Genomic DNA, 15,733 nt, shown 5'->3' with positions numbered 1-15,733 from the left:
TATTACAATTCTTATGTTCCATTGAGATTAACATTTGCAAAACTAATTGACCAGTGCATACAAGCTATTATGTGTTTGATTTTTATTTATGGTTTACGTATATACTTTAGGAACTATGTAATCACTATTTTTATATATTTAAAGACGACATAAGATGTTTGGATTCAATGTTTTCCATTCAATCAATGCAGAACTATCGACCAAAAGAGAGTTGCTTTACAGAACCAATAATATAATAACAGTACTTAATTTTTAATTAATCAGTCCCTACACAACATCAGCATGTTTTATTTCTAAAAACGGGTTTCATACAATGTCCATCTAAAGGGCAATATCAGATAGATAAGGCACTATATCATATTAACATAAGAACCATGTCTAAGGAAAATTAATACTAGTATACTATATTACAACAAGATATCAAAATTAAACGCATCCTAGATTTTAGTGATACTTTTACATGATTTGAGAATTATACTTTCATATGAAAAAAAATACAATTTTTTTCGTATGAAAGTATATACTTCTAAATGACATAAAAATTTATGTCTTTTTCAAATGTAAAGTTCAGAGTTGATCAGGAGTGGAAAAAGTTGGACCTTTTAGTATGATCAATCAATTTCTAGCAGCAAATGGTGCATTTGATAAGCCCATTTTCATTGCACTCATGACATCTTACGAAACATTCATTGTTGGTGCTGTCAGTGTCACCATTGTTGATGAAGACTTTGCAACTTCCACAACAAGTTGAACAAATAGTAAATCCCATGTTGCCACAACCAATACAAAGACAATCACTAGAAACAGTTGGTGTTCCTTCCAAAATCTTTCCAAGCCAACCCATTTCATGCAAACCAAATACTTCATCAGCTCCTCCAATGTACCTTCCTTTGATAAAAAGCTTTGGAGGAATCACTTTCTCTCCCAATATATTCCACAATTCTTGTCTGTATTCCAAGTCCAGAGACACGTCTCTTTCATGATACATTACTCTTAAACTTCTCAACAAGAAACGGATTGTGTTGCAATCTTGAAATGTTTTCCTTATTCCTCTCAAACTTGTTGTGTAAAGAATGATCGAATTGCTTCCACCTGGTGGACACTTTTCTTCAAAATCTTTAAGAGATGGATACTCTTTGATGCATGCTACTTGTTTTGTTGTAGCTAATTTGAAATTAAATTCTTGTTCCTCAAAATGATGTATCTTATCATCATTGTTCTCACTTCGGTCAAGGCTAAACTCTAGCTCAGTAAGGTTATTTACTGGTCCGGATTGGGCCAAGGTCCACCTCGAATCATTTACTTTGTGGTCGTCGAAGAACGGTGAAGTAGGGCATTTTTGAATGCAGAACATATCTGGAGTGTTGAGTTGAAGAATAAGGCTTTGTTTGGAATTGGTTTTGGTTGGGAAGAGTTGCAATTTTCTAAGAAAGTTGCTTCTCATTCCTTTCATGATATCTTCAAAAATAATTGATGGCTGCTACTACTACAACTACACTACACTACACATGCTACGATCCACTTAAATAGTGAGGAAAAGAAAGAGGGTGAGGTTTTGAGAATGACTTGTATGGAGGATTGTGAGTGAGTAGTTTAAGAGCTAGAATTGGGTTGGAGATAAGTTCTATATTTTAGTTTCTATTGACTATATAAAGTAGAAAATGAAAGGCTTTGTTGTGTTGAGTTGCTTTATCAAAATTCAAAAGTCATTTTGAATGATCACTTCACTGCATGGTGTGGGGGCAAAAGCTATACCCACTATCCATCATCTTTTATCATATTAGAGGACTGACACTTTACCCACCATTTGGTGGTGCCTCAATCATCTATATGATTGATATATATATGTGATTAATGTGACATATGTAAATTTAAAAGTAGTCAAAATATATCATGCTATATATCATTTAACCTAATTCTATAAAATGGGCGAGAGATGTACGTACGATATGAGAAAGAGATGCATATAGCATAAATATGACCAATCCCTTTCATGTCTGGTTATTAATAAAACGAATACATGTGTTTTTTTAATGGAATATGTGGGGGCAAAATAGTAACACTATACACATAATAAGACTTAAAGATATAGATAGATAGACCAAAGAAAACCATAGAGAATTAATCTGATACGATTAAATGACTTAATGGATGGTATAATGTGTATTGCATAAAAAGTATGAAGTGGATGAATTCGCATGATTAATTTGATGGGTGAACTAACTAACTATATCCTTATAGTATCAATTTATTGGCACATGACTTGGTTGGTTCGATACCGATATATATAAGTGGGTTGTCGTTGAACCGCACCTATTTGTTTGCTATATGTGAAGAAAACATATAGTGTCGATGGTCATGATTAGACACCCTTTATGTAAATGTCACGTCCTCATTGGTCAAATGTGGGATCACTTGGGATAAATATGGAACATGCTATACCCTTGTTGGGAACACAAGTAAGAAGACACTTGTATACCTCCATATTCACTCATAATAAATTGAAGTAATTTGATAATTGACATAGTAGATTCTATATATTTAAGTAATTCAATCCAATGTGGGTTAATTGCACCATTCGCATAAGGACTGATGTTTGTAAATTTTTTAGACCATATTATAGATCTTTTAAATTCTAAGAAATTAATATGGAAGGTTTATCGCAAATGGTTGATATATAATATGAATAAGGGTTGTAAATCTTGGAGTATCGAGTTCGACTCCTAATCATCGTAACAGAACATTTCTAAGCATAAAGTTTGAAGTATGGTAAACTTGAACCTAACAAGATTAGGTTTACAAATTCTTCTAATAATTTTCATTGCCTCATATTAACTCCGAATATTCTAAAAGATATTCAATCACCACCATTATATTCCAAAATCCTTCTCTTGATTTCATCCCTTTCAAGCAAATCAAAGTTTACAATACATAGAAGAGAACCTTTTCCATATACTTCTATCCGCAATCAAATGCAGTTATCACGCACATAAAAGTGGCATACTAGAACGATAAAAAAAAAAAAACTGTTGTAACCAAAATTAAAGAAAAAAACACTATAGCTAGGATTGCAAGTTGCAACCGATTATATTATGTTATGTCGTCCATTCCCAAAAAGTGTGTCATTTCCCCATCAAACATAATGTTAAAAGTTGAAACACATTTGTGGCTAAACACAGATACCCTTTACATCCATGTATGTCGTTCAGAAATAGGTAGTAGGTGCTTAAGTTTGGATGCAATTATATTGAACCAAACAATTTGAAGGCAATTCATGTTGATACTCATATTAGACCACAAATTTGCACTAATCACCCTTTACAGACAGTAGAGCATGTTTCAAGTGCTTGCCAACTAACTTTTCGATGCTTCCTGTCTTACTGCTTCAAAGTCCAGTCCTTGTGCCACGTGTATTATATGCAACAATACATCATGACAATTTGGGGAGTCTTCGGAGGATTGAGAGCAACAACGAGTCAATATTTTAGGATCACCAAAAGACCAGGATACCACATTTATGCCAAAAACTTTAGAGCATTGAGAATATGAGATCTCTCTTATATATTAACATTTAGCTAATTCAAAATTGATGTGGGACTAATCACTTCCACCTGAACCAAACAACAATATACCATATACGTATTAAAAAAATTATAGTTATATGAGGTAGACCTGGAACGACGACGACTGGAGTGGTGGAAGTGGGACGGACGACGATGGCAGGAGGTCTGCGATGGATGGTGTTATTGTTACAAACACTATGACGGTTAAAAAAAAAAAAACACATTAATTATTGAGGTGAGTGAGAGAGGTAGCCAGGTTGGTGAATGATGTGTGCCATTCCTTTAGTGACTTGCGCTAATTCATTTGACTAAAGTCCCTTTTGGATGGGACTGATACCAGTCCAGAACTTATACAAACATTCAAATTTATTGTGATATGCAATTAAATTATTTTTTTAAAATATGTCAAAATATCCATTGTGTATAGTAATTAATTTCTTTTATTAAAATGATATATTGTGTTACGGACCACGATTGCTTGTCGTCTAAGTTCACATAGTATTGTGTAGTAGTTAATCTCAACCTGCAATTTTAGATCGGACAGTCCAGATGTCACCCAGTAAAACAATATCAACCGTCAATCTAGATCGGACCCTAAGAGCAGTTAAAGTAGGGAATCAATCCAATTCGTTGTGTCACATGTAAACACAGACAAATTGGTATCCCTGATGCATGCAAAAGAGAAGGAAAACTTTACCTTTGCCCCACAACTCCAACTTTAGAGTCAGAAGATTTTAACCATGCATGATTGATCAGTGTATACTAATGGAGTGCGAAGTTTGTTTTGTACTGTTTAATTTCCACAATGTACAAGTAATTTACAACTACAACTTCTAGTCAAATTGAAGTGTTAGAACTATATAGTACAAGGAACCAAATATTAAAGTTAACCGGTACAAGGAGTGGAGGCCTAGCGGCGCAACTTGTTGTTCACTTGCTTTTTATTCATGTGTAAATATATAAATAAAATGCACTGGTTCTTTGGAGTTTGTATACATAATTTATTTATTGAAACAGAATCTGAATATGATAAATCACTCAGCTATCAGCCACAGTGGAAATAAACCCAATATGGAAATCAAATTCAATGCTTGTCAACTCATGTTTGTTTCCATCAAGCATGATCTTCATCTTGAAAGAGTACGAACCCTGCAAATTTGATACAGATACAAGGCAAGAAACATGACAAATCAAAGTAACACGCTATATACATTTGAACATGAAAAGAAAGACGTCAATCAAGATATTGAGAAACATTGGAGCACCCAATATAAAAAGAAAATTAAATTGATAGAAATATCGAATTTAGAATTAATGAAGAAGTTGATTACAATGAATGCGTGATCAATGATCATTTTATATAGTGATCCCTAAGGTATAAACCAATACATTCAACTAATTTTAACAAATCTCAAACTATCTCTAACAAAGTCATAACATTAATTTTTGAGGTCATAAAATGATGTAACAGTGTTCTCCAAGTTCCAATTATCATAGAAGAAACACAGGGCATGAAACAAGGTCATGTGTCTCACTATGTATGTACCATCTAAAATATGAGACATCAATCACCAGCTTCCGTCTTCATATTGCTTCACCCGAGTCATGAAATACTTCCATTAGATAACAGTGGGGCCCATTTGTTAATTTGGATAATTGGACTGCTTAAATCTTAAGCTCAATATCTACTATGCTTTATTTAATTAAATGTGTGCATGTAAAGTAATAATGTGCAAATATAACACAATAAAATCTAGCATACAAGATATACAATTGGATTGGGAGATATTTCAACTCCTTTCACCTTAACATTATAATCAACTTTATCATCTACACATAATTTAAGTCAAGATTTATTATATAGGAAAAAACTTACCTACAATTCCTTATATGCTTTTCGTATGATTCTTAACTAAATTTACCATGATTTTCTCAAATCCAAAATTTTCTCATAGTTTGTTTTATCCAAAAAAGATGTATTTTTAGTAAAGAACCATACGAAAAGCACCTAAAGAATTGTAGGTAAGTTTTTTCCTATTATATAATGCACAATTAAAACAAGAGTATCAACTAATTAACAATTTCATCAATCGTTTTCCTATTAAGAAAAACCTTAATAGCTTTGCAACATCAAAAAGATTTATTATATATATATATATATATATATATATATATATATATATATATATATTAGTTAGTAGAGAATAAAGATAAATGGTTAACGTATTGCCTCAACATTTTGTGCTTAATTTCTGCCTTATAGTTTTTTTCTTCATAAAAGTAAACAAATAACTAGTTACATAATGCATGTCATTAAGATTAGCATCTTTAGCTAATCACATAATGTCTTATGGGAACTTCTAGTTCGGGTTGATAAAAAAGGGACCGATTCCTTTTCTATTTTTTGTTAAAGTGCTTAGTGAAAAATAAAAACAAATTTTCTTTTTTTGAAAACTTATATCTTTGTAAAAGTTATATTTCATATGTTAAATATAAATATTTCATTGATTTTTTTTAGAATAATTATCACTTATACATATTTTCTAAGCAGTTAGTTACGATATTCAAATTTTTGTTAAAGAAGTTACAATATTAAAAATAATTTAAAAATAAATAATATTTTTTTTTACATGAGATATAAAAGAAATAAATAGTGTTTTAGTATTTCCTTTTTTTGACTAGTGTTTTAGTCTGTTCTTAGTTCTCGATTTCAACATTTCATAAAATTAAAAACTTTTTCTTATAAATCTTTGGGTTAATTATGTTTCTAGTCCCTATAAAATAGCGACCTTGTGAGTTTAGTCCTTACTTAATTTTAATAGCATTTTTAGTCCCTAATTTTGTTTTTCTGCACTGAGTATTAGTCCCTACTCAATTCAAATTTGTTTAATTTATGCTTAAACTCTAAAATTTTTGAACAATTTTTTGCAGACATGTTTAGAACATTACTAAAAGTTCCTCCGCAAAAAATTATCGCAAAATTTGATTTCTACATCCAAATTTTATTACTTTTTATCTTTAACTTTTGTCGTTTTAAAAAATTCATATTTAATTCATTTCATGTCAGAAAATTCTAAATTTTAGTAAACGAACATTTCATAGTGTTCTAATCTTGTCTTAAAAAAATCGTTCAAAAATTTAAGAGTTTAATGATAATTAATCAATCTTTGTTTTAGCAGGGACTAAAATTATAAGTAAATTTTTTTTATAGGGACTAAAAATGCTATTAAAATTAAGTAAGGACTAAATTTACAAGGTCGCTATTTTATAGGGACTAGAAACATAATTAACCCTAAATCTTTTTACAATAAAACAATACCGGTCCAATTTTTTTTTTAAACGTGACATATAATTTTCTCATGTCATATTTAGTGAGTTGGAAGATTCACTTGTGACTTGTCAGAATCGTGTGGTGGTAAAATGAGTGAAGTTACTCCATTCTTCGCCTAACCTTTGAAAATGGGGTAATAATGGGGCAGCATTTGGTTCACATAACACTTGATGATATTGATGACATTGGTCAATCACAATGTTAGAAGTGACTTTCTCCTCTCTTTTTTACAAGGTTTTTTGATACACTTGTGACATTGTTGTGGTTGACTAATGTCACCCAAGTGCTACCCGTAATAACATGATATGAGTTGAGAATCACATCTCTCTAATCTATCAAATCTATTTAGGGAGAATTTCTTGTAGCACCTCTTTATCCTTTCGTGCGTCCTCTCGAAACCCAAAAATACTCTTAGATTTTCGAACTTTATAATTTAAAGGGTTAATTATGTTTCTAGTCCCTATAAAATAGCGACTTTGTAAGTTTAGTCCCTACTTAATTTTAATAGCATTTTTAGTCCCTAATTTTGTTTTTCTACACTGAGTATTAGTCCCTACTCAATTCAAATTTGTTTAATTTATGCTTAAACTCTTAAATTTTTGAACAATTTTTTGCAAACATGTTTAGAACATTATTAAAAGTTCGTCCGCAAAAAATTATTGCAAAATTTGATTTCTACATCCAGATTTTATTACTTTTTATCTTTAACTTTTGTCGTTTTAAAAAATTCATATTTAATTCATTTCATGTCAGAAAATTCTAAATTTTAGTAAACGAACCTTTTATAGTGTTCTAATCTTGTCTCAAAAAAATCGTTCAAAAATTTAAGAGTTTAAGGATAATTAATCAAACTTTGTTTTAGCAGGGACTAAAATTATAAGTAAATTTTTTTTTATAGGGACTAAAAATGCTATTAAAATTAAGTAGGGACTAAACTTACAAGGTCGCTATTTTATAGGGACTAGAAACATAATTAACCCTAATTTAAAATGAGCATTTTTGCTATTTTTAAAGAGAAAAATTTAACCATGGTTGTTTTAGCCAAAGTTAAACTCTGACAAACTGTTTTTTTTAGGATTTTTATCCAATCAAATTAAAATCTGAACATAAAACAAGTGTTTCTACACATTTAGATTTTATGATCCAAACACTTTTTTACATGTTTAGAACCCCTCCTGTGTCAAAAGTAAATTTCACATTTTTTTTTCATGATTTTCTTTTTGTCACAAGATGATTTCGAAGCATGTAACAAATATGTTTAGATTCTAAAATCCGAATTTTCAAAAATCTTCAAAAATATAGTCAGCTACGGTTGAACCGTGACCAATTTTTTAACTTTAAAAATGGTAAAAATACTCATTTTGGATTTTCAAAGGACACGCGAGAAAAGAATGAAGGGTGTTATAAGAAATTCTCATTGATGAAATGTATTAGATTTTTAAGTGGATTTGCTAGTTAACCCATAAATGTATAACACCCTTTTCTCGGATAGTTTATAGTTTATAAAAGACATTTAAGCAATAAAATGAAAAACAAAATAAGCAAACAATTCATTGTTAAAATAATAATAATAAGCAATCAATTTTTTCAGATGCTGCAACGATTTACTCTTGTCAAATACAAGGACAACGGAGAAAACCATACTTCAATTCACTTAAAATCTTCACAGCAGTATTTATACTTCGGTAGATGTTTCCAGTAAACGTTTGAACTGATAATAAATTACCTTAAAAATATAATATTACAACAAGATTTTTTTATTCAATTGACATAATTATAGAAGCCTAAATCTAGATAAGGTTGTGATCTGGCTCCAAAAGATGTCTTGGACAATAGAAGATAATACCTAAAAAGAAACAATAATAGTGGTGCAAGATATATTTATCTCATTGAGCTCCCAATTAGGGATAAGACATAGACCAGCAAGGAAAAGATTATGGTTAAAGGAAAGCTTCATTTTTTTCTTCAAGTAACCTGGTGGTTAGAGTTCACACATTTTAGATGTGGAGAAATGGTGTGTCCGAAGTCCGAACCCCGACCCCCTGCATGTATTATGTATTGTCTCTATAAATGAGTTAAGCTCACGGAGACAAGGACAACTTCATTATGATTTTTTTTGAAATAGAAAACTTCATTATGATTAATATTTATGTTTTTCCCTTAGTGTCTACTCCCTCCGTCCCAAATTATAAGCAAAAAAAACCTATTTTCGTTGTCCCAAATTATAAACAAAAAAGACCAACTTTTATCATATTTAATTATATTGTTTCAAAAAATTACCTTTTCCAAAGGAAAATTAAATGCAAAGTGCATTCAATTTGCTCTCTCTTTCATTTTCTCAATAACAAATAACCAATGAAAATTGTTTTTGCATCTTCCTATAAAACTTATTTCAAGGATAACACAAGAAACTATGTTGCAAACTACAGTTAAAACTCTATAAATTAATAATGTCAGGACCGGAGAAATTTATTAATTTAGAGAGTTATTAATTTATCGATAAATTAATAATTATTAATTTAAAGAGTTTTTAAGTAATTATACTGTACATACCAAACAAAAAGGCAAATTAGTCTATGCCTCTTAGAATTACGTTGCAGCGAACCTTGAGACTCAACGTAAATTAATAACTATTGTGTTCATATGCATTGGAAAACAATAATGACTTTTGAAGTACAGTAAATGTAAACAAGAGGAACAAATGTGTTCAACGTATTCTTAATATATTTTTTTTTCAGTTTCTATGAATTATTAATTTATGATTTTCTTGGGACCAAAAATTATAAAGGGATCTCCCGAAAAATTAATATCTTATTATTTTATCGAGTTTTTTAATTTTTTACATTGGCCCAAGTCGGGACCGGACAAATTTATTATTTTAGAGAGTTTATTAATTTACCGAGTATTAAATTAAAGAGTTTCTACTGTACTATGTTTTGGTTTTCTTAATAAGTGTGTTTTTTTTTTTGCTTATAATATGGGACGGAGGGAGTATGTCTTTACAACAATGATAAATAGACATATTTAAATTTAAATTTAAATTTAATACACTCATTCAACACATTATTTTCTCTCTATCTCTCCTTTTCTATTACGGTTGGATTACTTGAATATCGATTGGGCCTTAGAGTGATAAGCCCATTATTGTGTTGTACATGGACTTAGGTCCATTAGTTTCTGTTTTGAATGAGTATTACTTTTCCCATCCTATGTCATTCTCGCGCGCCCTGCATTTTTGACCAAAATGCCGTTGAAGTTTTCGGATTTCATAATCCGAACTGGTATTTTCCTTTGTTATATGGTGAAAAAATGAGTTACGGATTTTTCCAGATTATGTAATCCGGAAACTTCAAAAAATAGGGCGCGTTACATGATTTTTTCGGATTACATAATTCAACCACCGTCTAAACACCCTTTTTCAAGGGAAAAACATATAATCCGAACTGTATCAGCACAAATTCTAAACATGTTTGTAACATGGATAGTCATTTTAGGGACAATATTAATCTTCCTAACTTTCATCCTTCTGTTTTGGGTCATTGATACATGTTCTTGGTAAAAAAAATCGGGTTTTCGGGCTACTTGACCGGATTGCTCCGAAACTTCCCTAGAAAACCAGAAAAAATTCAAGGACCATGACTCCCATAGAAGGAACTTCTCACGGGACTCCGCCCCTCAAAATCCAAAATTCCCTCGTTTAGACCCATTTTTCTTTTTTCTTTTTTTAATTTTTCATATTCTAAAAAAAATCCGAAAAATTTGCATTAGTTTTATTTGGTGGTATTTTTGTATTTTTATGATTTTATTTGACAGGTTTTTAGCATTTTTTACTTAGTTTTTTTTTGTTGTTTTTAAAAGCAAAACTCAAAACTGTTGAAATGTAAGAGAGTCTGATGGCTGATTATACATAAGAATTGTCCAGATTTTAGAATCCGAATTGTGAAACATGAATTCAGATTATGAAATCCGAACTGCACAAGGGTATTTTTGGAAAATTTACAAGATGTAGGAGAAGGCTATAGGGTGGGAAAAGTAACACTCGTTTTGAATAGCTATGAACTATAAGTAACCATGCATCACTGATGTATACGTTACGATTTTTCAATGAATAATATGAGTTTTTTGTTACAACTAAACTTGTTCCCTAACAATCACATCACAAATCTATCACATCACTATCTTTTTATCTCATTTTCTCTTTGTTTGATGGCATATACACTCACATGAGGTGTACACAAAATATTTTCGATGTCCTTATGTGGTGGAGTACTCTTGCAAAAGTTTTGGATAGAAAACCACTAAGGTAGTTGAGAGATTTCCGACCCATTTTATTGATCACCGTCTGACCTCCTTTTTGTGTGGTAATTGCCTTAGGAGGCGTGGTATGTACGTGCACTAATTTATTTGTGTGAAGTTCCTTTTGGATGGAATTGGAACCAGTCCAGAACATATACCAACATTCAATTATATGTTATGAAATTGTTTTTTTTAAACTACGTGTAGTTTTAACTCACGTGGTTTCATGCGGCAGTTAATCTTAACATTTGAATTTAGATTGGATCAGACGACATAGTTGATTTTATGAGTGAAACGATCTCAATCGTTGATTTAGAGCTGACAGATGAGAGAGGGAATCAAATCCAATTCCTCGTGTCACATATCAACGCCGACACAAACTTATGCATCCGAAAGTGAAGGGATACTTTTACGTTGATCATTTGTTGATCTGTATATATACCAATAACTAAAGGATTACAAAGTTTGTATTATTTGATTTTCACACGTACAAGTAATATATACCAATAGTTAGATTTTTTACGACGGTAGGGAAGACTGCTTCCATTACTAACTAGAAAGACACCAAATTCTCTTTTATGTGCTTCAACTGAGGTATAATGTAGAAGGAGCTGGTATAGAAAAACCTTTTGTATAAAGTTCGAAATGGTGAATTGAGGTAGAGTAGACTGATGATCCTGTAAATGGTCATTTAGTTATGATTTATTTTAAACTATAACTTCTGGTCAAATTGAAATGTTGAACTATAGTACGAGGAACCAAATATTAGATTTAAATGGTTCCATTGCGGTAGTAGAGATAATTTATTTAATTTATTGGACCTGAATCTGAATGTGATACAATTATGCTCACTCAGCTATCAGCCATAGTGGAAATAGACCCAATATCAAAACCAAATTCAATGCATGTCAACTCATGTTTGTGTCCACCTTGTTCTATTAGCGGCAAACATTAGAACTTATAAGTCGGTATATGTTGATTTAATTGGTAGGAAATCTATTCATACAACTTAATGACATAGGTTCAACTCCCGTTATCGATACGACCTCCTTACTCTCTAGTTTTGACAAAGTAAAACTAATTAAATTTGCAAAGTTTTATCTAATTGAATTTTGTCCAACTAGATTGGTGATGCTTGATCAACAAAAAGAAATAAGCGATCTTACATCATTAATCTCTTTTTTTTTTCTCCCCAAATAAGTGATTTTACGCCATTAATCTCTTATTTGGTGAGGAATTAGACACGCACCACTTATTTGAGAAAGTTCGAAATGGTGACTAGAATTACGCTGTGTTTGGGGCTTTGAGAGAGGAATTAGATACTTTTGTAAAGAATGATAAGAGAGGGTTTATGGAATAAAGGAAATAATTTGTAGATTTGGAGCAGTTTCTCATTTGATAAGAGAATCTTCCACCTTATGTTAAAAAGTACTTTTTAAATTAGTTCACTTGTTATGAAATAGTTGAAATAATTTGTAGGTTTTGAGCTTATAATTGGCTACATTTGTTTTTTAGAAGTTATAATTGATCACTATAAAAATGGCTTATATCATTATCAACCTCACTTCAATAAACAGCTGAAATCTATAGTAATATAGTTTGCCTAACCCACCAACGCATAAACTGTAGTATACATTAGATTAGATTAGATCACGAACGTTATGATATATATCTCCCCACTTACCAGCAATGATCCGAAGAAATAAAGAAAGCAGAAGCAGAAGTTATTTATTGCTCGAGAATATTCTAGCGCCGACTTTTCAATTTTAAAACCTTATACACCCTCCGGTCTGATATATAAGCAAAAAAAACAGCTTGCACGGTGATTAAGAAATGCAGTTAGGTGTAATTAATTTTCTAGAATTTGTGTAAAACATAAGTTAAATGGACTATATTGCCCTTTTCTTAAAATTAACACTTTGCAGGAGCTTGTTATTACACCTTCCCACGTGAGAATATGCACAGCCGTAAGCTACTCATTTTCTGTTGGAAACATCAATTAATCAGACTTGAACGAGTTATTTCAAACACATGAGAATATGCAGAGCCGTAAGTTAACCACACAATTATTTCAAACTTCACCCATTTTCAATTTTTGAAACAATTTCAAATCATATTTATAAACACCAAATATTTGGTGTAGGCGCCAAAATTTTCATTTGAATGACACTTTAATTTTCATTCCATATCATGTTCCTATAAATAGTTTATGAACATGTTCACTATCACCATCTATGAGTGTTCTTCAATATGGCTTTTGATATTGACTTGAACGAACCTTATAATGATTCCGACGGAGTTGCCGATAGGTCGCCGGTAAATGAAAACAGAGCTATGTTACCCATCGACTTAAATGTGCAGCCTTCCGATGAAGAATACATTTTCGACTTGAACGTTGCTCCGTCACTTGAAGATGAATGCGGAAATGATGTTGGAAATGTCACTGGTGGCCATGGTTTAGACAACAACATTCATGATATCTTTGGAAGTGAAGCTGATGATATATTTAGAGGTAAGTTAGTTAGTTTCATTGAAATTGAAGCAACAAACCAATTAACTCAGACTCGAGCAAGAATAGGCCGGAGATAATGGCAACCAATCACTGTTACCGAACCAAACGCTGAAACTCACTGAAACTACCACCAAACCCCCTGTTTACCTTGGTGACATGGACGTCTTCACTCACTTTGACACCGACCACGACAGCGCGTCTTCAAACCTTGACCATTATCAATGCCACAGAAACTTCCTGTTATTGTTTCATCGCCGCTGAATGGAACGATTCCTACTGCAACAACGTTACCACATAAAATTGAAACCCAGCAAATAAACCCTAAATCCCCAAATTCAAAATTAGCAATATGTTGGAGTTAAAGCATCGCGAATGGAAGTTGGTGAGTTTAGAGTTCCAACAATTGAAAGAAGAGAAGAAGTTGGCGTTGGATTTGAAGTAGGTGAGAATGGTGCTGGAGTGGATTTCCTCATCATGTTCATGCCAAACTCAACAAGCAACTTTTCAATAAAAATTGTTTATTTGTTTTTAATTAAAAATTAAATGTTTTTTTTTTTATTTTTAAACTAATTTTACTTTTATTAAAATGATTTATTAAGTGTTTAAAATAAATTATATGTCATGTCATGTGGCTGCCATGTGTACACCTTGTTACAGTCAGCAGCTGCCACCAAAGCAAAAACCAGCCAAATCATCAAAAAAGTGAGACCAGGGACCATTTTAAAAAACAAAAAATTTTGCAAAGATGTTTTTCAAAATTTTTTTTTACCAGGGACCAAAATCCAAATTCGCTATATTTGCAGGGACCAAAATCATATTTTAGTCAAAGCTAAATGACCAAACTAAAGCTAAAAAATATGATAATGGATAAAAATGGGTGTGTGTTTTTAAATAATAATAATGAGAAATGCTTGTATAAAAAGCAAAATAAAAGAGTAAACAACTAAAACAGAAACAAAGGTAAAATAGAAAAATTCAATCCGTGCTATTTTTTTAAAGGAATTCGTGCTCGTGAAAAATTTGTGCTTTAGATTCTGATGGACCGATTACTTTTACTTCGAGATCAGAGCTAGTGTTTAGTTGCAAGTGGTTCGGTTGGTTATGATGTCTTCTTCAGTGGATTGGGGATGAGGGGACCTTTACTGTTTTGTCTCTAAAGTTTGGTGGGTCGGTCGCTTTTGATTTGAGATCGGGAGTCAATTTTTGGATCCAAGTTTGCTTTGCTCTATTACGGTGTTTTTTCTTCGATGGACCGTGGGTAGAGAGGTGGTGGAAACCAAAGGAGTGTTGAAATATAAATTTTTGGGTGTGGCTTATACATGGTAGGTGAAGAGGATGTTTGATTGTGAGGGGTGTTTTTTCTGGCCGGAGTGAGTAGCGACGATGGGTGCTTATAGATTTCGTTTTTGGTGGTTGTTCGCGATGGAGTTTGTTTTAGGCGGCGATATTGGTTTTGGTGGTTGTGGGGTTCATTGGGTGTTGAAGGTAGGTGACATGTGTATTTTGTGTCTTTGTTGATGTTTATTTTGAGTGTTCCGTCTATGTACGGCACATTTGTAGTCTCTGATTTAACAATCCTTGTTCGTCTTGAGCAGGGATCGAGTTTTAAATAAATCTTGCCTTTAAAAAAAAAAAAAACAAGATACACCTTTTGGTTTAGAAAAAATACCCATTTTTTTATGTTTCCTTTACATTAAAAGATAATTAAATCTTTTAAACAAAAAAAAAATAATGAATAGATCTATGGGCATGAATGTAACCAGGGGCGTAGCCCTTCATGAACAAGGGGTAGCCTTGGCTACCCCAAAAAATATACTATTCTTCAATTGGCTGGTATATAATTATATCCGGCTACCTCAAATAATAAACATTGAGCTACCCCAAACAAATTCAGTTGTCAAAAATTAACATAAGAAAGTAAAAATATTAATACACGATTGATAGATTTATTTATATTGGTTTGATACTTCCGGTCTCAATAACAGTTTTAGAGAAAACTTTTCAACAATAAAAATTATTAAGACAATAGTC

The 15,733-nt window shown here is 31.7% G+C and overlaps 2 protein-coding genes across 2 annotated transcripts; both read right to left on the bottom strand.

Annotated features, from left to right (window-relative positions):
• Positions 1–266: 266 nt before the first annotated feature.
• Positions 267–1,690, bottom strand: LOC146910882 (uncharacterized protein At5g39865-like). Its single transcript, XM_085725637.1, has one exon. The coding sequence runs from the start codon at positions 1,451–1,453 to the stop codon at positions 623–625; it is 831 nt and encodes a 276-aa protein (XP_085581763.1). The 5' UTR covers positions 1,454–1,690; the 3' UTR covers positions 267–622.
• Positions 1,691–4,424: 2,734 nt separating this feature from the next.
• LOC146910881 (uncharacterized) lies at positions 4,425–5,375 on the bottom strand. The gene is made up of 3 exons (XM_085729477.1): positions 5,368–5,375; positions 5,070–5,145; positions 4,425–4,712 (listed from the first exon to the last, which is right to left on the bottom strand). The coding sequence occupies exons 1-3, from the start codon at positions 5,373–5,375 to the stop codon at positions 4,602–4,604; spliced, it is 195 nt and encodes a 64-aa protein (XP_085585603.1). The 3' UTR covers positions 4,425–4,601.
• Between the last annotated feature and the right edge of the window lie 10,358 nt (positions 5,376–15,733).

This window comes from Medicago sativa, chromosome 7 (genome assembly GCF_051527215.1).
Source record: "Medicago sativa cultivar Bolivia chromosome 7, Bolivia_mono, whole genome shotgun sequence".
Lineage (NCBI taxonomy): Eukaryota > Viridiplantae > Streptophyta > Magnoliopsida > Fabales > Fabaceae > Medicago > Medicago sativa.
Note: the sequence above shows the minus strand (reverse complement) of the source record. Positions and strands in the feature narration are given on the sequence as shown.

Excerpts from the sequence above, each read along its gene's own strand:
- LOC146910882 (XM_085725637.1), bottom strand. The coding sequence starts at position 1,453 with ATGAAAGGAATGAGAAGCAACTTTCTTAGAAAATTGCAACTCTTCCCA.
- LOC146910881 (XM_085729477.1), bottom strand. Across the intron at positions 4,713-5,069 it reads ATGACCTTGTTTCATGCCCT|GGTTCGTACTCTTTCAAGAT; the intron begins GTGTTTCTTCTA and ends TCAAATTTGCAG.